Source organism: Heloderma suspectum, chromosome 2 (assembly GCF_057233095.1).
Source record: "Heloderma suspectum isolate Gila_16-S chromosome 2, 16-S_ref, whole genome shotgun sequence".
NCBI classification, from domain to species: Eukaryota; Metazoa; Chordata; class Lepidosauria; order Squamata; family Helodermatidae; genus Heloderma; species Heloderma suspectum.
In genome coordinates, this window is record NC_139459.1 from 1899682 (window position 1) to 1924602 (window position 24921).

The window sequence follows — 24921 nt, forward strand, 5'->3', positions numbered from 1 at the left end:
CGACAGCCAGGCAAAGCAGGCAGTACTGGTCTTGATGGATGAACAGACTGGCACCGTGCAAGGCAGCTCCATGCACTGCAGCGCCAGTCTCGCTCTCTGTGAATGAACTCCGCGCTACTTTGGCACAGAAAGGGTGCCCTGGCCGTCACACAGCTGGGGAGTCTCTCGCAGCAGCTCAGATCTGCCACCAGCTGGTCCACAAGCAGCCGTGGTGCCCCACTGCAGGTGCCTTCAGTCCTTCACTGCAACTTCAGTGGAGGGCCCTAAAGCACTCCTGCCACTCTGGAGATGTGTCCACAGCAACACCCCACAGACGCATTTACCACGTCTGGTTTCCCTTCCTCTTTGTTTGGGGAAAACTCTTGGCCTGCTTCACAGGTGTGGAGGAGAAGGGGCTGTAGAAAACTTGCAGTGGCATTTCCAGTGAATGGAGAATTCTATCTGCATCCAATAGCTTATTCCAGTACTTTAAAGTGAGCTTTTGGAGGGGGGCAAAGTTTGACCCCTTCATGGATCACTGCCTTGTTGTGGCGAAGGGGCTTGCGTAACTCAGTGAAGCCATAAGCTATGCCGTGCAGGGCCACCCAAGACGGACAGGTCATGGCAGAGAGTTCTGACAAAATGTGGTCCACTGGAGAAGGAAATGGCAACCCACTCCAGTATTCTTGCCAAGAAAACCCCATGGAACGTATCACAAGGCTAAAAGAGATGACGCCGGAAGATGAGACCCTCAGGTCGGAAGGTGTCCAATATACTACTGGGGAAGAGCAGAGGGTATTTCCAAGTAGTGCCAGAAAGAGTGAAGCAGCTGGGCCAAAGCCGAAAGGACACTCAGCTGTGGATGTGTCTGGTGGTGAAAAGAAAATCTGATGCTGTAAAGAACAATATTGTTTAGGAACCTGGAATGTCAGATCAATGAATCAAGGTAAGCTGGAGGTGGTCAAACATGAGATGGCAAGATTGAACATCAACATCTTGGGAATCAGTGAACTAAAATGGACAGGCATGGGCGAATTTAATTCAGGTGACCATCATATCTACTACTGTGGGCAAGAATCCCTTAGAAGAAATGGAGTAGCACTCATAGTCAACAAAAGGGTGGGAAAAGCAGTACTGGGGTACAATCTTAAAAATGATAGAATGTTCTCAGTATGAATCCAAGGCAAACCATTCAACATCACAGTAATTCAAGTCTATGCCCCAACCACTGATGCCGAAGAAGCTGAGGTTGATCGGTTTTATGAAGACCTACAACACCTTCTAGAACTAACACCAAAAAAAGATGTCCTCTTCATCATAGGGGATTGGAATGCTAAAGTAGGAAGTCAAGAAATCACTGGGATAACAGGCAGGCATGGCCTTGGTGTACAAAATGAAGCAGGACAAAAGCTAATCGAGTTTTGCCAAGAGAACACGCTGATCATAGCAAACACTCTTTTCCAACAGCACAAGAGACGACTCTACACATGGACATCACCAGATGGTCAATATCGAAATCAGATTGATTATGTCCTTTGCAGCCAAAGATGGAGAAGCTCTATACAGTCAGTAAAAACAAGACCTGGAGCTGACTGTGGCTCAGATCATGAGCTTCTTGTTGCAAAATTTTGGCTTAAATTGAAGAACGTAGGGAAAACCACTAAACCATTCAGGTATGACCTAAATCATATCCCTTAAGAATATACAGTGGAGATGAGGAATAGATTTCAGGGATTAGACCTGATAGACAGAGTGCCTGAGGAACTATGGACGGAGGTCCGTAACACTGTTCAGGAGGCAGCAACTCAATCCATCCCAAAGAAAAAGAAATGCCAGAAAGCCAAGTGGCTGTCTGATGAGGCTTTACAAGTAGCTGAGGAAAGAAGGGAAGCGAAAAGCAAGGGAGAAAGGGGAAGATATATCCAACTGAATGCAGAGTTCCAGAGAATAGCAAGGAGAGACAAGAAGGCCTTCTTAAATGAACAATGCAAAGAAATCGCGGAAAACAACAGAATGGGAAAGACTATAGATCTCTTCAAGAAAATTGGAGATCTCAAGGGAACGTTTTGTGCAAAGACGGGCATGATAAAGGACAAAGAAGGCAGGGACCTAACAGATGCAGATGAGATTAAGAAGAGGTGGAAAGAATACACAGAAGAACTATACAGGAAAGATCTTAATGTCCCTGATAGCCATGATAGTGCGGTCACTGAACTTGAGCCAGACATCCTTGAGAGTGAAGTCAAGTGGGCCTTCAGAAGCATTACTAACAACAAAGCTAGTGGAGATGACAGTATTCCAGCTGAGCTATTTCAAATCCTAAAAGATGATGCTGTTAAAGTGCTGCATTCAATATGCCAACAAATTTGGAACACTCAACAATGGCCGCAAGACTGGAAAAGGTCAGTTTACATTCCAGTTCCAAAGAAGGGCAACGCCAAAGAGTGTTCAAACTACCGCACAATTGCGCTCATTTCACATGCCAGCAAGGTCATGCTCAAAATCCTACAAGCTAGGCTTCAGCAGTATGCGAACCGAGAACTACCGGAAGTACAAGCTGGGTTTCGAAGAGGCAGAGGAACTAGAGATCAAATCGCCAACATTCGCTGGATCATGGAGAAAGCAAGAGAATTCCAGAAAAACGTCTATTTCTGCTTCATTGACTACGCTAAAGCCTTTGATTGTGTGGATCACAACAAACTGTGGCAAATTCTTAAAGTGATGGGAGTACCAGACCACCTTACCTGTCTCCTGAGAAACCTGTACGAGGGTCAAGAAGCAACAGTCAGAACCAGACATGGAACAACTGAGTGGTTCAAAATTGGGAAAGGAGTACGACAAGGCTGCATATTGTCACCCTGCTTATTTAACTTATATGCAGAGTACATCATGAGAAATGCTGGGTTGGATGAATCAGAGGTCGGAATTAAGAATGCTGGGAGAATTATCAACAACCTCCGATATGCAGATGATACCACCCTAATGGCAGAAAGCGAAGAAGATCTAAAGAGCCTCTTGTTGAGGGTGAAAGAGGAGAGTGCAAAAGCCGGTTTGAAACTCAACATTAAAAAAACGAAGATCATGGCATCTGGCCCCATCACTTCCTGGCATATCGAAGGGGAAGAAATGGAAGCAGTGACAGATTTTACTTTCTTGGACTCCAAGATCACCGCAGACGGTGACTGTAGCCATGAAATTAAAAGACGCTTGCTCCTTGGGAGGAAAGCTATGGCAAACCTAGACAGCATAGTAAGAAGCAGAGACATCACCTTGCCGACAAAGGTCCGTCTAATCAAAGCTATGGTTTTCCCAGTAGTAATGTATGGCTGTGAGAGCTGGACTATAAGGAAGGCTGAGCGCCGAAGAATTGATGCTTTCGAACTGTGGTGCTGGAGAAGACTCATACGAGTCCCCTGGACTGCAAGGAGGTCCAATCAGTCAATCCTAAAGGAAATCAACCCTGAGTGCTCATTGGAAGGACAGATACTGAAGCTGAAGCTCAAATATTTTGGCCACCTAATGCGAAGAGAAAACTCCCTGGAAAAGACCCTGATGCTGGGAAAGATTGAAGGCAAAAGGAGAAGGGGACGGCAGAGGATGAGATGGCTAGATAGCATCACCGATGCAATGAACATGAACTTGAGCACACTCTGGGAGAGAGCGGAGGACAGGAAGGCCTGGCGTGCTATGGTCCACGGGGTCACGAAGAGTCGGACATGGCTGAACGCCTGAACAACAACAACAACAACAACAACGAAGTTTGAACAGAGACTCTCAGGAGATTTGCAAATCGAGGGGGAAAAAAGCATTACAGGACATCACTTTGGGTTTCTTTGGCACGTTAAATACCCTTGGGCGCCTGGCCTGAAAAACCAACTTGACAGCACAGGTGTGGATATTCCAAGAGCAACATAAGCTTGTCTGTTCAGACAATATAATAGTTTCTGTCTGTCCCTTCCTGCATCAGCACAGCGCTCCTGACAGCAACGCACTAATAGTTACGGCCATCAGAAAACTTCCCACGGCTTTGCTGTTAGTTGGAAAAGGACAAAGGCAGATTTCATGATCAATATACAGTCTTTGCTGTGAATAATGGACTTCTTGTCCCTGTAAAATGAATTGTTTTGTTCCAGTATTTAATTTTCTTTTCAGGGATATTTATTAAAAAACAACAACCAGTGTTCAATTAATGGGCAACTGAACGTTTGCCAAAGATGTAACTGCAAAAGGCTGTAAACAAACAGGAAAGTTCCTAACCATGTTGTCAATGAACAAGATGCAGTAACAACTCAACGAGGGCTTAAGTGAAATTTCCATTTGCTGAAGGGAGTTGCAGAGATCCCGCGTGATGAGGCCAAGGGACGGTGTGCCAACTTGCAGCCAGACAAGAAGATTCTATGCTGAAGGGGGGCAGCGGGGGGCTCCTCTCTGGAAACCAGAGGTGGGGAACCTCTTTTCTGTTGAGGGCTGCACTACCTGCCAAGGGCCACCTTTGGGGGGGGCATGCCAGGGGTGGGTGGGGCCAGAGCCCCTTTTCTCTACTTGGGAACGAGCCCCGTTGAGCCAAGTGGAACTTCCTTGCGTAAACAGGCACGAGCTCACTGCGAGTAACTGACAGCATCCGGCACATGGGTTCTTTTGAAGGTGAAAAGGAAAAGGAAAACTCATGTTTGTGTTTAAAAGGGGATTTAGAAGCCCGTTTAAGGTGGCAGGAAGTGTGGCTTGTCAAAAACTGAATCAGTGCTGCTTGAATCTTAGGAGTGGTTGGGGAAGAGGAGCCCCTTTTAGGTGGACACTCGCTCCCTCTGAGGGTCTCCCACATCCCTCCCATTTAGGAGCAAAATGGAGCTAAGTGGACAGAAGGACCCCCTTCCCAGAGAGAGTGTTGTGGCTGGGCCTCTCTCGCAATGGCGCAGGAGTCAGCTTGGGGCCTGTGGAATCCTCCCCACACCTCCAAGCAGTCAGACCTCTTCCTTCACATAGCCTGGTTTGTGGCGACTGAGCAACTGGGCCTCAAAGGGGCTGTGCTGGCCGGGAGGGGGGCCAAGCGGTGGCAAAGGAGGGAGGGGGCACCAGGAGCGGGAGAAAGGGAAACTGGGGCTGGGGAGGAGGTCTCTGTGCAGGCACCCTGAGGAGGATACCCGGGAGGGCAGGGCAGCGCACCAGGAAAGTGGTGGCAAAGCGCCAGGGGCAGAGGCAGAAGAAGCCACAGGCTGGCTGGAGAGGCTCCGCGGGCCAGGGCCCCAGCCCTGCTTTAAACATCGTGTGCGGGGGTGGGGTCTGCCAGAGGCCAAGCACTTTGCCCAGGGATGCCAGCAGGCCCCAGAACAGGACAGCAACCTGGAGGGGATCCTTACCTTCATTCTGAAAAAAGTGATGCTGGTCAGCAGGTCCACTGTCGATTTCAAGTCCTGCAAGCGTTCCCGGCTGCTGGCTGGGAAGTTGTTCTGTGGGCAGGAAAACAAGTTCACTTTGGAAGTGCCATCCGAAAATGGATATGCTGTGGGCAAAAGGAGAACAGGAAACCCAGCGGTTCAGGGCACTGACCAGCTGCCTAAACAGGCAGCAGTGCATGGGGGTGATGGGGCAGCGGGGGGGGGGCACTTGCATCCAACCCCCAAAGCCACCAACATGCACAACCTGAACCGATGTTGCAGCCTGATCTAGCACTGTGGATTGACAATAAAGAGCACGTGTGATGGAGTACATTTCCATTTCCAACCCATGCTGGGGTGTCAGCCTTCTTAGCATGCCACAGCTTGGCACAGAGGTGTTGCCCCTTTAAGGTATCTTGATTCAACACAAACCCCATGCAACACTGTCTCTCCCCCACTCCCACAAAGTACTACTATTTCCCAAGCCTCTAGTTCTGTATCAAACCTCCGGTGGGGTCATGGGTGGGAGGTATCACCTTACCTGGAGCGTTAGGTATCTTTCTACAACACAAGAATGTGTCACAACACTAAGTGGAGCTCTCAGCTCTAGGCGGGGGCTGGGGGGCTGGCGAGAACAGCCTGGTGCATGTGAGACCTGCTTGAGAGGGAAGCTCAAGCTGCAGGGTCACTCTGAGGGCACTGAAGACGCCAAGCGCCTTGCAGCTCTGATGCTGGAGCAAAGCCACACGAAGGCAAGCGGCCTCAGCAACCACAGCCATCCTCCTCTTGAATACATTCTCACATGGCAAAAGGAGATGGGAAGCATTCGCCTCACCACACGGGAAATTTCCATTACATCAAAAGTGGGGAGGTGGGCAGAAGTGGAAGGAAAATACCACCTCCACCTGTTCACAGCAACGATAGAAAATTCACTCAGTGGCAATATCCTCATTAGCATTTCCAGGGCAGAAGACACCTTTAATTAATGGCAAATGGCTCTTCTTTCAGCTACCAGAGACAGAACGTCAGCAGTACTTTGGGGACAATCAATTAGGAGCCCATTTGTGCAACAGAATCTTATCATTATAAATTAGATTTAATTACATTTTACTACCGCTCACACTAGGCTACTATTTTTGGACGCAGAATGAACTAGCATCTTATCCAAGGATTAGCTAATTTTTTCCAATAATGAGCAGTATTTTTCTACAATGTATAATTATGCAGCTCCCAGAGGGCATTTCCTTGTACTGTTTCCAGCCAACAATGTGCGTGTGTGCGCGGGCGCGCATGTGTTTCTGCTAGGAGAACCTGAAACTGCAAAATGACCACCATGTGCCAAACAGACTGACAGAATGTGTATCAACATATAGCAGCATATTCCATGCTGGAGAACAGTGGGGAGAAAGTCTCGCTGCAGTTCAACGGGGACATGCTGTATACTGATGATGCTGATGATGCACAAGCCTATCTAGGAAAAAAAGGAAAGGCCTCTCCAAGAGAGAAAACGTGAAGTACTCAGGTGACAGGGTGGCTTTGGTTAAATCCAATGCCACTGAGGTAGGGATCCTAACTCAGAGCCAAAGGCGCATCAAAATCAAATGGAATACTTTTAGCTCACCCAAGTTCTTAACGGGACAGACGGGGCTCTTAGCACAGTGCTCTGTGCGAGTGCAGTGGCTGGAGTTCAGGTAAGATTTGCGTGGCAGTCACTTTCTGAGTGACTGCTAGCCTGGCCACAGCACTAAACCTCTTCTGAGCCAGGATCACCACTGCTGATTGAGACAGACGCGCAGCCACGCTGCAAAAGGGCACTGCATTCTTGCACCGGGAAGTGTTCCCTCCAACTCCTCCCGCACAGGATGGTTGTTGAGCTGGAAAAGGAGCCAGAGGCAAAGGCCACCTGCTCAGCCTGTGACTGCTGAGACACAGCCTAACTACGTTGCTTTATAGCGGAACTCCGCGTGATCCGTCTCTTAGCCTTGGGGTGAGTTGTGAGCCAGCAACCCTCAGTCCAACTCTCAAATCAGCCAAATCCCCACCGCAGGCCTGAGACAAGCCACCCTTGCTCTCCCAGACCTCTCTCCGAAACTGGGGCAGGGCTGAGATCATCACGCTGGCCTACTTCACAGCACTAATGCAAGGATCGCTGGAATGATGTACACGAAGCACTCTGAAGGCTCTGGGAAGTTTTATAGAGGCCGGAACTATTAGGACTTGCTCTGCTCGGCACTTACCCTGTACATGGACAGGTCAATGCGGAGGGAATTGTGCAGCTGGTCCAGAAGTTTCACGAACCTCTCTTTCTGTTTGCAATGGGAAAAGAAGGAAACAGATGCCAGGTGCGCTTTGAAAGTGGTTCATATTTAATTCTAGAGCTGACCTGAAATGGGAGCCCACTTCTTGAGAAATCTTTGTCCCCCACAAAAAAGGGCCCACCCCTTTTTGCATCTTTTGGGGCACATAAATGGGATGAAAATATCTGCAACTTTGAAGTGGCAATGGAGGCCACCCCCATCACTACATACAGCATGATCCTTCCTCAGCAAGCACTTTTCATAATTTTGCAGTGAAAGGTAAATTCCTCCCCAAGGGGAAAAAAAAAAACCCCAATGGTATGCCCTAAATGTCACCTCTTTCTCTCAGAGAGAGAGAGAGAGAGACTTCATGATGATGTGGTACAACCCTACTTATTTCTACAATAAAAAATGCTGAAGTGGTCTCCTTTTGGAACACAGAGTCCCTGGAAATTTGGAAGGCGTTTTCACTGCGTTTTCACTGTTGAAGGGAAGCATGCTTTTGTTGGCTTAAAGCAGAAATCGTAGAGCAGCACCACAAACAGGGCTGTACCCTTAGAGACAGCTTAAATATTATTTTTAAAAAAATAAACGTTGCATTACATTATTAGGCGTGCCTCATTGAAATCCACATTATTGAAGTGCATCCAACCAATGTACTCATTTCAAGCCTAGCAGGGTCGTGGCCCCACCAGAGTAAGCAGCTTTGCTATCACGAAGTAACTCACATAGGCAGGTCTAAGCTCCTGGTTCTTTCCACAGCCGGGTCGGGTGATGCTTCTCATTGTTGCTCTGATCAGCGTAACTGGATCCAGAAACCAGCAGGAAAGGGCAGAGTGGCACTTACCCCAAAGTTTGAGGCAGAGAAGCGATCTGAGGCAGACACGTTGGTGGAGGCGGTAGTGTGGGCGTAATAAGCATTGATGTTTGCTAGCAAGGTGCTCATAACGGCTGGCACGCCGGGACACATGTACTTGGAGGAGAGACACGCAAAGTGCCTGGAGGAGCAGAAGCAAGGGCCATCAGGCAGAAGGCGAAGAGCACCCTGGACCATCTCAAGGAAGGATGTGAGATGGCTTTTCTCCTCAAAACATCCCAAACCAAACAAGCATCAATCCAAGCTCTCAATGCAGAATTCACAGAAAAACTGAGATGGGGTGGACCCGGGTCCTGTCTAGTCCAGCCCCCCGCCCCCCTGTGACTATCGCTTGTGAAGCGGTCTGCAGCAATCAGGCCATCACACACTTGCCACAAGCTGAGAGCAGGGGTCATCCCCCAGCCCTGCAGAGATGGCTCCAGAGCACATGGCTCTGTGGGACTCGGGCTGGGCTATGTGCCACAGCGGAAAGGGGGGAAACCCAAGATCTAGCACCCAGTCTCACTTGGAGAAGACCCAGTCCTTGGCCCAACATGCCAGTGAGCCAGACCTTGAACACACACAAGGCCCACCCATCTCCAGACAGAATGACAGAATGGGGTGCTGCCTCCTGTCTGCAACTGGGGCAGTCCCTGATGACCCAGACACAACAGGAGAAGATCCAAAGTCACATGTGTGTGCGTGTGTGTGTGTTGGGGGGGGGGGCCCTTCCTAATCCCACCCATCCAGTAGGTCACAACTTGATATATAGCTAACTAGCTTACTGTTTTTATCCACCACCTTAAAAAGTGAAGAAGAGCAAAGAAGTCTCCTTTGCAAAAAGTGCCCCACCACCTCAGTCCCGCAGCCTCTGCTTTCCTTCCTTTGCTCTTTCTGCAAGGACATTCCCAGTGGCAAGTCACCGCTTCCCAAGAGAGTAGTGCCAGTGCTAGCCACGCAAATCTCGGAAGAGCTCTGAAGCTGGATCCGATCGAAGGCCTCCCTCACCCAGCATCCTGCTCCCCCTGTGGCCGATGACGCACCCCCAGCAAGCCCATGAGCAGGGCGGGAGGAGGGCAAGGGGAGGGAGGGAGGGAGGGAGTCCTCCCCTGCTGCTGCTCCCCAGCCCCTGGGAGTCGGAGTGCGCCTCCTTGCTGCTCCTGGCCCTGGGCCTCCTGCTGAGGAACCTGGGCAGGAGCCCCACCGCTCTGCTCCCCCGCTCCAGCACGCTTCCCCTTCCCGGCACTCCAATTCTTGCCCAGCCTCTCCACTTTGCTGCCAGCTACATTAAGGAGAGACTGCTGCTCTCCTGTCAGGTTGTGTAGCACAATCCGTTTTCAAGCACTGTTTTCCCTCATTTATAGCCGTTTTTCTTTGATTGTTTAATCATCCCACAAGCCCAAGAGCTGCTGGAATAATTCTGGGGAGGTTTTTTTCCCCTCCCTTTTGCACTTTAATGAGAGCAATTAAATGAGAAAATGCAAATGAGACCACTGCCTTCCTGAGGATGGCAGGTTTAGCCCAAAGGAATTAACAAGTCCTCTGGGCTTCAGGAGACACACCAGGACTGGGATCCTGCAGCACCAAGCCAGCTGCCACCTTAGCTCTCCATCGGTCAGACCCATAAACACATCCCCCCTCCCCCGTACCATCTTTGGTATCTGGGAACCAGGAAACACAGTTAGGTAAGACGTGAGCTGGTGCTGGCAGACTGGAGCTCCTGAAGTCAGCAAAACTGTCACTTTGAATGGAATTACCCAAGCAGGAGTTTGATGGCTGACAATGACCAGGATCACACTGGGGAGAAAGATGTCCTTTTTGCCTCTCCACTTCCCCTCTTACAACAAGCTACACTCCGAGCTGGGAGAGGGCAGCTTTTGGCAGTTCTTCAACCTCCAGAGGTCTCACCACTGCAACATCCCTGGGGGCTCTCAGATTGACTTTACTGCATCGAGCACACCCCATTCTAACGAGCAACGCTGTTGTGCTTTTAATGGTGCCTGGGGCCAAGGGGAGGGTTCAGCATAGGGCAGGAACTCACGTCATGGCCTGGTAGATGGATTCGATTCCGTAGCGCATTGCAAACTCATCCACTATCTCCTGGCCTGTCTCATCGAAGTAAACCTTCCATGCATCATCCCCTCTGGCATCAGGAATCCTCACTACTCCATTTCCTTGAACATCTGTCAGATGGTGGAAGAGGTTCTGGAAGAGAAAGCGGCAGCCAACCCTGAAGAGGCCGGTGCTCGACAAAGTGATCCACTGATACAGCACTTCGTCACTGGTTAATCTAATAGACAGCTGGCGTAGTTTGCATTCAGGTTTCCATCTATTGTTGACTCAGGTGGGACATACACAAAGACATTAAAAGTAAAGAAATGCTGTTCACCGCCTCAGCTGACAAGAACTAGTTCAGAGACTCATGTTCAAATCTCCACCCCGGTCACTGGGTGACCTTGGAACAGGTGCTTTCTCTCAGCCTAAGAAAAATGGCAGGCAGTGCCCCAAATCCTGAACCAGCTTCACTTCCCCACTTGAGCCGGTGCTCCTGCTGCAGGAGTGCCCCCCCCCCCATTATCATTCCCCTCGGAGCTTCTGTTTCCCATCCCCAGCACCACAGACACACAAGAAATTTTGACTAGAGCAGAGGACACTTGTGTCACAGATTCTGCAGCTGTGCTGGTCGGACAGGGCTACAGAAAATCACTACACACACGCGTGTGCACACTGTAGGACAAGGTATATGTCTCTTAGCCCCAGGATGAACTGAATTACTCTTAGAGGAGTCTGGTTGCAAAGCAGCTTGCGTGATCAGATGTTACGTGGAATCTCCCTTGCCCAGAGTGAAATGTACTCTCTAAACTGAAGTGAATTCTTTCCCATTCCCAGTGAAACTCCTTTTGGATATGATATGAAAAGCCAACGTGGCAGGACAGAGAAAGAAGGTGGAAAAAGGATTTAAGGAAGTGCTGATCATGGCGTTTTGCGAGATATTCATTAACTGGCCAAGTTTCTGATTGTCACCGTAGTTATGCAAAAGGATTTCCTAATGACATCCCCAGTGATTTGATTTCAGGCACAAATCTTTCTTGAACTCCTGGCCTTGTCAGGCTACTCAGGGACAGTTTTCATCTGCTCTTGAGCTACAGTAATGAACAGACACACCAATGAGGGGAAAGACCTTCAGCCAGCCCATCTTTAAAATTACACACAATGGATTCAGGGTTGCTTTTCACTTGGCTCCTTGTTTGAGCTTTTCAAACATGACAATCCATTACAGTACAACCATGAGGACTAGAATCTTACCTACTTTAAAACATGGAAGCTGAGATTTCTAGCAATTTAACCAGAGCTCACATGTTGCACTACAATAGGTGGGGCAAAAGATGCCAGCAAGCCATGAACTTTATGTTGCCCACTCCTGCTGAAGCAGCTAACAATTAGCGCAGTGCGCGTAAAACAAGCGAAGCACTGGAACGGACATGCCCAGCCTTTCCAATGCAGAGCTGGCTGCGATGCTCCGCAGAGGTCACACCCATACTCCTGGAAATCACTCGGTACCAGCCTGAAAATCTCTACAGGAGCCCACAAAAATATTTGGCTGAAAATCTGCACTGGCCTGCCTAGCAAAGTTTTCCTCCCATTTCCTCTGAAGTAAAAGCCAGGTGGGGATGAGGAACCAAGTCAGACAACAGGAGTATGAGAACTGGAGAAATCCTTTCCGGGGAAGTGTGATCCATTATCTGGCGCTTCTTTCTGCAAGAGGAGAAGGACACGCCACTTTCCCACTGCGCTCCTCCTGCTGCGGCATACCTCGTGAAGACAGGTGTACTGGGCGTGGTAAGGAGCCACCTTCTCTTCCCCTTTGATCTCTACGTTGATCTGCAGGCGGATGGCGCCTGACACGGCAGATTTGTCCGTTCTTTTTTCTAGAAGGAAAACAAAGCATGTTGAAGATGTGCGTCACCTCAGCCCTAACAGCACAGAGGCAACGCAGACAGTTAGAGAAAGGCGGCCAGGCTGGAAATGACCAGAAGGGCCACTCCGAGCAAGAGGCCTGGCTGGCAGGGGCAGCCCCTTTCCCAAGCACTTGGATCCCACACATGGCCCCATTGGTGGTGACGCAGATGGGCACGCGGCGTGGTGGAAACACGTGCGCTTCTCTCTTCCTTTTCAGAGGGGAGCAGCATGCCTCTGCAGACAGCAGAACGTGGAAGGCGGAGAAAAGGACGCCCAGGCAGCCTCGGCGAAGGGGCTTTATCTCGCCTGCTTTATCAGGGTCTTCTCAGTGGTGTGGGGGCGGAGACAGAGGGAGCGGATTTCCAAGGTTCAGGCCAGAACACTAGCAAGCCCCACCCAAGGGCCCATGAGATCCCCACAGGACATGACGCCTCCCTGACGTCTCAACAGCTCACGTCTAGTGCCACCTCACCCCAGGGCTTTAGTGGCAGGATCCTGCCCAGGGCTGAAGAGGACTCAGTCCGACCCACTGCCTCCGCTCTTGGAGTTGGTGAGACCCACGCATTGCTTCCCTTCTGCGAAAAACCACTCCAGAGGACGGACGCCAGGGGTTTGCACAAGGGCCCAAGGCATCCCAGGCCGAGACAGCTCAGCAAGCAGCGGGGACGGGGCGCCTCGGCTGGTGCCGTCCCCTCACTGGTCAGCACCAGCGGCCTTTACAGGCTCCGCTGCCAGACTCGGCGATGAGGCCCTTCAGCTGACATGGCCCTGGCCCCACGGAGCCCTGCCTGCGCACTCAGCTGGGCGTGGCCTGGGGCCATTCCCACATAGCAGCCGCAGCAGCCGCTCGCTCGCAGCTGCAAGGTCACATCTGAACTCCCGCCCACCTCCTCATAGGAGACGCTGGGCTCCAAGAGACCATGGCCTCGCCCATCTCCACAGCTAGGGGATTTGGGGGGGAAAGCACACCTCGCAGAAACGCATCCAACAAGCCTCCCCTCCTTCACTTTGTGGACGCTCTCCTCTGGGGTGCTGGACAATCACGGCAGGAAAACTGACAGCAGCTTAACCAAACATGGGCGATGCTTGCTGGCAACCAAGCCCACCCCCAAATTCAGACACCATCTGTCTGGAGCTGTGCAAGAAAACGAAGGCGTCTCTTCTCCTCTCACCGAGCCAGACTCTTGCCCAAATGTTGCTGCCTTGTTGAGACACTGAAGGATGTGAAACAGAGGAGCTGTGGATGGCTTTCGCTGTGCCCACACAACACCCTTCTGGGGACTTCTTTGCAGTAGCTGTTCTCTTGCCGGCGTGCCCAGCAGTGGTAATGGATCTCGCTGTTGAGTCCAGTCTGAGGTTACACACAATACTGGCGTCCTAGCATAGCCTGAGCTAAGCGGCAGCAGATGCATCCACCTGTCACCCAATAAAGCAACTGGAGCTTCCAGGAACAGATACAGCGGACTGATCCTGCTCTCAACAGCAGTTCATGGGAGGGTGAAAGTCACTCCTCATTTCCTGAGGCAAAATTTCTCATCAAATTCACTGGAAAAGTCTTTGGAAGCAGCAGGAATGGGGTGCAGAGCTACCAGTTAAGTGAGTTTAAGACAACAGGTGACAAAGGGGTAGAGAAATTACAGGCAACTTCTAGTGTGACTGGGACAAGGGTGCAAAAAAACCCTTGCAACGGCGCCTTGCTTGAAAGAGCAGCTCAGGATCCACATCTCACCCACGGTCCAAGAGGCCTAGTCTGGGCAGCAGCTCGGACAGATGGGGCCAGTGTTGAGGTGTGCCACTGCAGCACAAAGCCACTCACAGCTTCCCACTTTGAACCTTCCCAACCAAGGTCTCTGGGGCTGAGGCAGACTGGCTTGAAAATGGACCGAAGGCCAAGCTGACTTGAGCCATGTGCAGAGTACTAGGCTCCCTCAGCTGATGCTCATATTTATGGGGTGGAAACAACAGGAGCTTCCTTTGAAAGGGACACCCTCCCCTTGAAAAGTCTCCATCTCTTCATCCCGTATCAGGCTTTCTGCCAGACTCCTTCATTGTTTCCAGTTGGGGAGATTTCATATTCAATATGTTCCCTGTCTCCGAGCTGAGCAGAGCAGAGGAAGCTGCTCCAGCTGGTCTAGGGGCTATACAAGCAAGCAAGCTCCCGGAGAGCAAGCAATCAGAGCGAGCAAACAGGGAGAGCAAACAGGAGTTTGACAGGGGAGGTGAAGGAGGAGGCCCCTAACAAAGTTTGTTTTCCATTTCTTTTTCTTGTAACACACACTTCCATACCAGTGGGACTCCGTTGTAACCTCCAGTGACTAGAGGACAAAGCACAGGCTATCCCAGTACCATCAGAAAGCTAGAAACATAAAGGGAATAGAGACTATGGAAGGAAAAGACTCTCCAGTGGTGGTGACCTGCAAGGTCTACGCAATGTTTGTTTTCCTGCCTGAGATCAACATGGCCTACACGTGCAAAAGGGCAAGTTGATCACGTTGCTGGAAGAAAAGGTAAGAGGACTGGAGGAGTGAGTGTTGACCCTCCAGGGAATAAGGGAAGACGAAGAGTTCTTGGACAGAACGGTGGAACTGCAGCACCAAGGTGAAGAACAGAAGCTAGAAGAGCAACAGCAAGCTGAGGTAAAAGAAGAAAAGGCTGAGGCGAGGAAAAATGAAGTAGAGGATACTCCTTGGAAAAGGGTGACAGTTAGGAGCAGATAAAGTAGCAGTTACGGGAACTCTGGGGAAAAGTGACCACGTCATAGTAGGGTTCTTGGTTATAAACGAAGCAAAAGCTGAGTGTAGCCAAATCAGGACCCTGGATTTCAGGAAAGCCAATTTTAATAAACTCAGAACAATGATCAGTAAGGTCCCATGACAAGCGACTCTAATGAGAAAAGGAGTCCAAGATGGGTGGGAGCTTTTAAAAAAGGAAATTCTAAAGCACAATTACAAACAATTCCAACAAGAAGAAAAGGTGGAAGACAAGAGAAGAAGCCAATGTGGCTTCACAAAAAGCTTAGAGATGACCTGAAAACAAAACAGGACACATATAGGAAGTGGAAGGAAGGACAAGCAACAAAGGAAGAGTACAGGCAGGTAGCACAGAAGTGCAGGGATGGTGTCAGGAAGGCTAAAGCTGAGAATGAGCTGAGGTTAGCGAGGGATGCTAAAAGCAACAAAAAGGCTTCCTTCAGCTACGTGCATAGTAAAAGACAGAGGAAAGACAGAGGAAAAATGGTGGTTCAGCTATTAAATAAGGATGGCAAAATGATAACAGATGACAAAGAAAAGGCAGAGGTGCTCTATTCCTACTTTGGCTCAGTCTTCTCCCAAAAGAGGGTCTATGACCCCCCCTGGCTAAGGTGAAGTATAGGCTGAAGGGGCAGGATTGCAGATTGAGATCGATAGGTCAAGGAACACCTCATTCCTTTGAAAGCGTTCAAATCTCCAGGGCCAGATGAACTGCATGTTAGAGTAATAAAGGAACCGGTAGAAGAACTCTCAGAACCACTGTCTATTCTCTTTCAGAAATCATGGAGGACGGGGGAAGTGCCAGATGACTGGAGGAGGGCTAATCATAGAATAGTAGTATCAGAGAATAGTAGGGTTGGAAGGGGCCTACAAGGCCATCGAGTCCAACCCCCAAATGTTGTCCATAACTTCAAAAAGGGCAAAAAGGAGGAACCTGGGAACTACAGACCAGTCAGTCTGACATCAATCCCTGGGAAAATTCTGGAGCAGATGATAAAGCAATCCATTTGTAAGCGCCTTGAAAAAAATGCAGTGATTACACGAAGCCAGCATGGATTTCTCAAGTACAAATCTTGCCAGACGAATCTGATGTCATTTTTGGATCAGGTAACCTCCCTTTGTGGACTGTGGGAATGCTGTGGGCATAATATACCTTGACTTCAGCAAAGCTTTCGACAAAGTGCCCCAAGATATCCTGATGAGAAAAGTAGCTCAAAGTGGGCTAAATGAAACAACGATCAGGTGGATCCACAGTTGGCTACAGAATCGGACTCAAAGAGTGCTTATCAATGGGATCTTCTCAAACTGGGGAGAGGTAACGAGTGGGGTACCGCAGGGCTGAGTCCTGGGCCCAGTGCTCTTCCACATTTGTATTAATGACTTGGATGAGGAGGTGTAGGGAATGCTGATCAGATCTGCAGATGAACCCAAATTGGGCGGGATAGCTAATACCCTGGAGGACAGAAACAAAATTCAAAGTGATCTGGATAGACTGGAGCGCTGGGCAAAAAACAACAGAATGAAATTTAATAGGGATAAATGCCAAGTTCTGCACCTAGGAAAAAGAAACCAAATGCACAGTTACAAGATGGGGGATACGTGGCTCAATACTACAAGCGAGAAGGATCTTGGAATTGTTGTCGATCACAAGCTGAATACGAGCCAACAATGTGATGTGGCTGCAAAAAAGGCCAGTGCTCTTTTGGACTGCAGTAATAGAAGCATAGCTTCCAAATCCCAGGAAGTACTAGTTCCCCTCTACTCAGCACTGGTCAGGCCTTATCTAGAGTACCGTGTCCAGTTCTGGGCACCACAGTTTAAGAAGGATGCAGACAAACTGGAGAGGGTTCAGAGGAGAGCAACAAAGATGATCAGGGGACTGGAAACAAAGCCCTATGAAGAGAGACTGAAAGAACTGGGCATGTTTAGCCTTGAGAAGAGAAGACTGAGGGGAGATAGGATAGCACTCTTCAAGTCCTTGAAAGGTTGTCACAGAGAGGAAGGCCAGGATCTCTTCTTGATCATCCCAGAGTGCAGGACACGGAATAATGGGCTCAAGCGAAAGGAAGCCAGATTCTGGCTGAACATCAGGGAAAACATCCTGACTGTTAGAGCAATACGACAATGGATCCAACGACCTAGGGAGGTGGTGGGCTCTCCCACACTGGAGGCATTCATGATGAGGCTGGACAGCCATCTGTCAGGGATGCTCTGACTTGGATTCCTGCATTGAGCAGGGGGTTGGACTCGATGGTCTTATAGGCCCCTTCCAACCCTATTATTCTATGATTCTATTTTGGGGCCTAGCAACATTCAGGAGTTGACAGTTTGTGCTCATGCACTCTCTCTTTCTCTCAACATTTCCCCCTAAGGTTATCACAGTTTCTTTTAAAGGAAAGGCATCTCCAGGCCTCCAAAACCAGAGTTCTGTCATTCACAGCCTCTAACTCAAGCTAAGAAGCATCAGCTCAAATCCTAGCAAACCTACGTGACTTACCGAGGTTGTACCAGACATCCATCTCACCACTCAGTGTGCGCACTTCAATGATGGTCTGCCCCAGAAAGTCATCGGACTCGCGTTTCAGCCTCTGCTTGACCCGGGACTTGATGTCATCATCCTCATCCCAGACCCGCACTTTGATTCGATCGGAGGAATTATGACACTCACTGCAAACAAGGCAGGAAGAGGAGATCACAGGCAGGCCAATGACCCACAAGGCTGCATGGAGAGACTCTGAGAGCTGCACTCTCGCTCCTTTTTTGTTCAGAGAGAATAATGGATATGCCTGTGTACACGCATGCACACACTCACGCACACACTCCTTCTCCAAATGAAACACCCCACCACAACCAGCACTGCCCCAGAATGCTTATCTAGATGTTCAAGTGTCACTTTGAAAGAACCACAAGGCCGGGAATGTGGTCTGCCATGGTGGGTATGGTCAGTGACAACACACCCATCTCTCAGAAGGCAAACAGGTGAGGCTACAAGAAGAACAACTTGCCCAAGAAACCAAGGACAAGGCAGAGGTGGGGTCTGAGCTCCAAAACACAAAATCACTCTTCTGAACCCACAGTTTCCTTCTCCATTTCACAGAAGGCAAACCAATGAGACTCAGAGACAAGTCACTTGGCAAAGAAACTGAGTACAAGACAGAAGTAGGGTCTGAGCCCCAAATGCCAAATCACATATTTGCCCCCCAAAGTACAGCAAAATACCCATTTCAGAAAAGTCAAGCTGGTGATGCTCAAGGAAACACCACCCACCCAAAAACACTCCAAGCAAAACACTCACACATACTATGCAGGTGAAGCACAAACCACACCAAAACAAACAAAACCAGCGCTCTCTCTCGCTCTTGCTCTCTCTCTCTCTCTCTCTCACGCACACACACACACGACACACACAGCACAGGCAACCCCCCCACTCCCCCCCACCTGCTCTAATCCCTCAGGATGCTCCCTGCTGCCCCCAGTGTGGCTTTTTCCTCATGATGGGTGCACTTCAAAAGGAAGCCCCGGGCTGCAGCCGTCCACCCCCTCTGCTTCCTAAGAACGCCTCTGAGGCTATATGGGGCCCAGAGGCATTGCTGGAAACACAGAAGTGCTGGAGGTCGGCACTTCACTTTGCAGCATGCCAGCATCCCAATTAGAAAGAAAAGTCTAAAAGAGCCAAGGTGGTTGGAGTGCTGGACTGGGGCTGGGGATGCTGGGTTCTAGTCCCCGCTCAGCTCACTGGGTGACTTTGGGCCACTCACTGACGATCAGCCTAACCAACGTCACAGGGCTGCTGTGAGAATAAAATGGGGAGGGAGAGAATCATGTACACTGCCTTGAGCTCTTTGGAGGAAAAGCTGGTACAGAAATGTCTAAGCAAACCATCAAACAAATGAATAAAGACCAGGAGGGGCAGGGAGTCTGGTGAGCACCAGGAGAGATGCCCATGGGCACCCAGCTTCTTGGGGTTCCCAACGTGCCAGACTCCATCGGAGGCAAGGGAAGAGCCATCAGAGGAACTTCCCCCTACCTAGGAGAGTTCAGGCTCAGCCGTGAGGCTTAAGGACCTAAGGGCTGAGCCTGGTTTAACCTTGGGGGCTTGTCAAGGTGATTCCTGGAGCTCAGACACCTTTCTCAGACACTCAGAAAGTTGGCTGAGCCAAGGCTGGAAGAGATGCAATGAAGGCAGGGCAACATTTGCTTTTGACGTGCATTTCAAACCCGATGATTATCCAGTCAATTCAAAAGCACCTTGCCTCTGCATGGCGCTGGTACAGAAGTAGAATTCCCAGCAGGAAGTGGAGCTGATTTCCAGGAGAAAGTCCTCTGACCAGCCTCTTCTGGCAATGGCCTCCAAAGGAACACCTTAGCCCCTGCCCCCCCCCCCCGCAGGCATGGAAAAATTTTACTACATGTGGATGTTTCCTGGCTTACTTCCATGAGCAGAAAGGAGGCCAGAACCCAAAAGCTTACTTATGAATCCTTCAGGTGGTGGGACCCAGCCCCAAATCTTCCATATGGGAACCAACCCTCAAGAGGCAAGGGACAGAGGATGCACATGTTTGACTGAGATTCATTTTGGCTTCCTCAAATAGGTTGAGTGGGACGGCCCGACAGGCTTGGCTCCTCCAGCTCACGATCCAGTGTAATTGACGGCCCCGCCACAAACGCATGGCTCAGAGAGGATGGAACAGGCCACAGAGGCCCAGGTGGACACACAATGGGAACAATTACTGATCAGCACTAACCCGGGCAACCACCCGGCCTCAGGGGGAAAAAGCACGGCCTGTGTCATTGCAGGGCCCATTGCTGGAGGCTTGGAATTTAGCCTTTTAAAAAAATGCACCATCTGTTGCCAAGCAACCAGAAGAATATGAAGAAGAAGAAGAAAGTGAAGAAATGGGTCACGAGCAATCTGCAAAGCCTCGTCAATCAGAGGGGTGGCAGGAACCGTGGCATTTCCCGGGCTGCCCATCCATCGGGCCTTATTTGGCCTCCCATTGCCATGTATTGTAATTCAGGGTTCATTAACTAACCCCTTTTAAAGTCCTGCTGATTTGCATAAAAATGGTACAGCTCAGAGTGAATTAAATAGGAGACATCCCCAAGCAAGCTGACCCATCTCTGTCACCGGGCTGGTTTGCATGATCACCGGAGCCTATGCCATGGTGGGTTGTGGCATGTGCTGGTGGCCATCCTGAATATTCAAGCTGTGACAGGCAGTCACCATGGCTTATCATGATGTGTGAACCTGGCACAGGGTGGGTTGTTGCCATGGTTAATAAACCACCCATAAACCAAAAACAGCCCATTGGTTGTGGGTGGCTTGTTAACCACAGCAACAACCCACCCTCGCTGGGTTCACATGTCACGATAAGTCACGGTGACTGCTGTCCACAGCTTGAATATTCACAATGGCTGCTGGCAGATGCCACAACCCACCATGGCTTATTTAAGCCAAGGGGCGAGCTGCAGTGATCATGTGAACCAGGCCAGAGAGTCCTACTTGGAAACAGAGTTCTGTTTAGATTGACTCAAGACCTCTCTTTGGCCAGGCCCTTCTCCTCCTCGGGGTGCCAGGGCTGCCCTGAGTTTTCTGCCAAGAAGACAAGGTTATTTCTTGCTACATCTACATCTCCTTCAGGGTTTTTGAAAATGGTGCATCATGTCTCCCTAGACTAAAGCATGTTAGTCTAAAGCACATTTAGTCTCTAGACAAAAACGCATTAAGGGGAAAATAAACTGAATTCAAGATTTTTGGAAACAAGTTAAGAGGGATGTCGCCAGGATAACTGGACACAACTTGTCCTTTAGCTCCAAAACAATGTTATTAGAGCGCTTTCAATCTGAGACCCCAAAAATTCATCAGCCAAAGATATCTATTTTGTTAATGGTAGCAAAAATGATTATTGTCAAGAACTGGAAAAATATAAAACCAATCACATGTAAAGAATGGTTTATTAAATGGCTTGGCAAATTGCACAATTATTGCAAGTTAGTGAGGTAGTTACACTGCAAAATGGTAGACAAAAAAACTGCAATTCTATGGAGGAATGGAAACCTTTTATTGAATACTGGAAACATAATTGTGGTGTAGATATCAATACATATTCTTGTTTGTTACTTCTTAAGTTAGTCATGTGAAGATATGTAAAATTTGATGCTATGTGCTATCTAAACTATTTGATACTTAATGACAGATGTATACACTTGGTGTTATACAGGATTTTTTGGTTGAGTAACTAATATATTTGGATATGTATATTGATTGTGTTATATAATGATGTATATTGTCTTTATATGACTTGAGCACACCCCGGGAGAGAGCGGAGGACAGGAAGGCCTGGCGTGCTATGGTCCATGGGGTCACGAAGAGGCCGACACAACTTAACAACTGAACAACATTGTCTTTATGTATTATGAAAAGTGACAAAAATTTAAAATAAATAAACTGAGACAGAGATAATAAGCACAGGTTAGGGATGTCCTTTGCTGGGAAATCTGGCCCTTTTTGGTCTCACTGGAGTTCCATGGTGTGCCCAACTCAGATTGCATTTGTGAGCCAAGCCACGGGTTTTCCCCAGACTCCAGAGACTTTTTGCATATTTTTTGAGTGTGTTGGCAGAAATTTGTGCAATCTGTGCAAATTACACAAATTTGCACAAACTGCAGCTATAATTTGTGCAAACTGAAAAACAGTGAAAATCCACTAGCTGGCCTGTCTTGCTGCAGGCTGAGTTGGGCCAGTCAGGGGAGGATGGAATGAAGTCTGGGGGACCGAGCCAATGAAAGCCTGTCGCACTCCACCCCCCACCCCCTGCAAATGGATTCCTGCGACATCCCTAGCACAGGTATCATGCTTCACAGAAACTCTTGTTGCTTATGAAGTTGCAAGGTCTTTCTAAAAAATTGCAACCATCTCCATCATCTCCTCACAGAAACGAAGGGGCTCCAATCTTACTTTGCAAAAGGCACAGAGAACAGATCCTCAAGCTGCTTCATTGCAGAACGTTCCATTGGCACATATACCTTTATGGGATACGAATGGACCCTGACCACAGTTGGCCATGGAAAGCCAGTGACAGCAAGCACAAGATCAGGTGAAAGTGACAGCAGAGAATATTCTACCATCTAGCCAGGACTGTCTCCTCTGACTGCCAGTGGCTTTCCAGGTCTCAGGCAGAAGCCTCTTCCAGCCTTGCTAGCCAAGAGCTTCTGCACTGAGATAGCTTGGATTCAGGTGTTCAAGAAATTAGTAAGAAGACTGCATCCCACATTCCCAGAAGAACAGTGAACCTGGTTCAGCTTCTCCCTTTCAGACAAGGGGCCACAGTGAAGCAGCAGCATCCCTGGACGTTTGTGGAAGGCTCGCCCATCCAGTTGTGCTTGTTCAGCTTCATAGTGCAGACACACTAGAAACGTGTGCATATATAATGGGGTCATTCTGGACATGGCAAAATGTGGCCAGCGCACAGGTTCAAAAGGAGGGCAGGTATGAAATTCTTCCAACATTACAATATGACTGGACACTGCTGAAGTATTTAATCCCTCGCTGCTGAAAGCTGTCCAAGTTGGTTAGAAGGGAGGAGATGCCTCCCTGCAGCTGATAATCAATATCAGGCTCAGATGGAGGAAGCTGCAAATAACAGATCTGATTACCATTAAATCCTCCAGAACGAGCCAGCTGGGTAGTTAACCACAGTGGTGCTGTTTGAAAGCTTCCGCGTGCCTCTGTAATCTTTCCCATAGAAGCCCAGCCTATTATCATGTTTAGCATCTCACCGAAATCCTGTGTTTATGCGTAATGATTCCCCTGATCAGCCACACTTTCAGATTCCCTGTTCGAGACAATCACATCTGAAAACGTCATCAGTGGAGAGACAGGCAGCTCCTCTACTTTCCCAAGCGAATGGGCTGTTTGTTGCCTGCCAGATTTCCTTCCACTGGGCAAAGACAAGGCAGCTACACTGTGAACCGAGAAGTAACCTGGAGGTACCCTTGTGTCCTTCCTAAAGCAAGCCTGGGTGAGTACAGCCCTTTTCAAGCCCTATAACAGAGACCCAACAGCCCATGTAAGATAACAAATAATTATACCCTGCCTTTAATCTGCAAAAGCCCTCCAGGCACCTTACAAATACTACTAAAATAGCATTAATTGCAAGGAAAACGCCCAGAAATAATATAAATACTTAGAAATAGATTAGTAGCACAAATAAAGAGAAAAGCGGTCAAAGCTAATGAATCCCAACTGTAGCTAAAAGCTCAGGCCAATGGAATGCCTGACAGGTTCTAATGAAGATGCCAAGGAGCATGTCTGGGGACAGCAACACAAGTGAGAGAGCACCACGGGACAGTCCCTCTCACTAGCAGCAACACCCTGAGAAGGGGCTCACCAGAACCTCTCTGCTGAACGGAAGGTTCATTTGGGAGAAGACAGGCCTTTAGATATCATCCTCCCAGGCCGTTTAGGGCTTACACCCCCTCAAAGTCAGCACTCTGAATTGAGCCTGGAAACAAATCAGATGCCAGTGAAGATCTATGAGGCTCCCCACATTGAGTCCCAGGTAATATTCTGGCTGCCATGCTCTGGACCAGCTAAAGTTCCTGAACACTTTTAATAGGCAGTCCCAGATAGAGCAGTCACTGAGCCCAGGTGTTGCCAAAGCATAGTGTCTGAGTGGAGACCATCTCTTTGCAGAAGATGTCATGCCCTCCCGTTGCCAAGGTCTCAGAGGAAGAATCTGATTCAGAGTCAGGTGTTAATCTGGTATTAAAAGGATGAACAAAGAGTAAAGATGGCTGATTGATCTGGGGGAGACCTACAAGAAGAGCCCCTAGAAGACCCCAGACTCATAACCAGCTTTATATTCCAGACTCTTGACCCCTGGGCGAGAAGACTGTGAAGTTTGATTCTATGCTAAATGGTACTATTTCACTAACTGAGACTCTGAGATTTTTCAGGACTGTCTTTGAAGAATGGAAAAAAATGCAGCTGTCTTTACAAGCGGCGTCACAGGGCTTGCTCAGGGCCACGACGACGTGCTGGCAGAGTGTCTAAGTCAGATGAACAGCAGAACTGAGCAAGCCCAGATGCCTACTGAGAGGAGGAGAAGTGCTGTTTTGACAGTAAGAGAATGGCCTTACTCGATGCTAGTTGGGCGGGGAAGCCGTAGCCCTGAGCACGAGCGACAACTGGGAGGAGGTGTTTGGGCGGATATGACCAAGCATGGCCAAAGATGACCGGGAGTTCAAAGAAGATCTACCGAAGAGCAATGCGTCAATCAAGATAGCATGCCCAAATGGTAGACTTTGGGTCATATGTTGGGACATGTCTAAGTAGCCCATTTGTAATGGTGCCAGACCCATTCCCCAGACACATGAAATTATGGGAGATAATTTCAGACACCTGGTTTCTGATTGGTGAGCAAATGCTCTAACTACGTGCACCCCATTTTGATTGGAGGAAGATGGTCTCCTTGCTCCTTGGGCCCCACCTTTGGCCAGAGCAGGGGTATAAAAGCCCAGGGAATGGAAGCTCTGGGAGTGGGGCTCTTGTTCCTGTTGCTCTGGTTCCTGCTGCTGCTTCACTTCGCTCTTTCTGCCGTGCCACCAGACCCGAGGATTTAGGTAACTATGGACCTCTTTAAACTCTTAGACTTTGGAACTTAGGATATTTTCTGAAAGTAGAACTTAGAATTATTTCTGAG

The 24921-nt window shown here is 49.1% G+C and overlaps 1 protein-coding gene and 1 long non-coding RNA gene across 2 annotated transcripts in view; both read right to left on the bottom strand.

Annotated features, from left to right (window-relative positions):
* The window catches only part of LOC146351847 (uncharacterized), a 1244848-nt gene that overhangs the window by 395406 nt on the left and 824521 nt on the right, over positions 1-24921 (bottom strand). The window lies entirely within an intron of this gene.
* Positions 1-24921, bottom strand: part of LOC146351852 (protein unc-13 homolog B-like) — a 133309-nt gene that overhangs the window by 51072 nt on the left and 57316 nt on the right. Inside the window, exons 9-14 of the mRNA XM_084832762.1 lie at positions 17715-17884; positions 12321-12436; positions 10549-10712; positions 8499-8649; positions 7592-7660; positions 5337-5426 (exon numbers count right to left, since the gene is read on the bottom strand). Coding sequence (XP_084688888.1) covers positions 5337-5426; positions 7592-7660; positions 8499-8649; positions 10549-10712; positions 12321-12436; positions 17715-17884 — 760 coding nt within the window. The remainder of the gene's footprint in view (positions 1-5336; positions 5427-7591; positions 7661-8498; positions 8650-10548; positions 10713-12320; positions 12437-17714; positions 17885-24921) is intronic.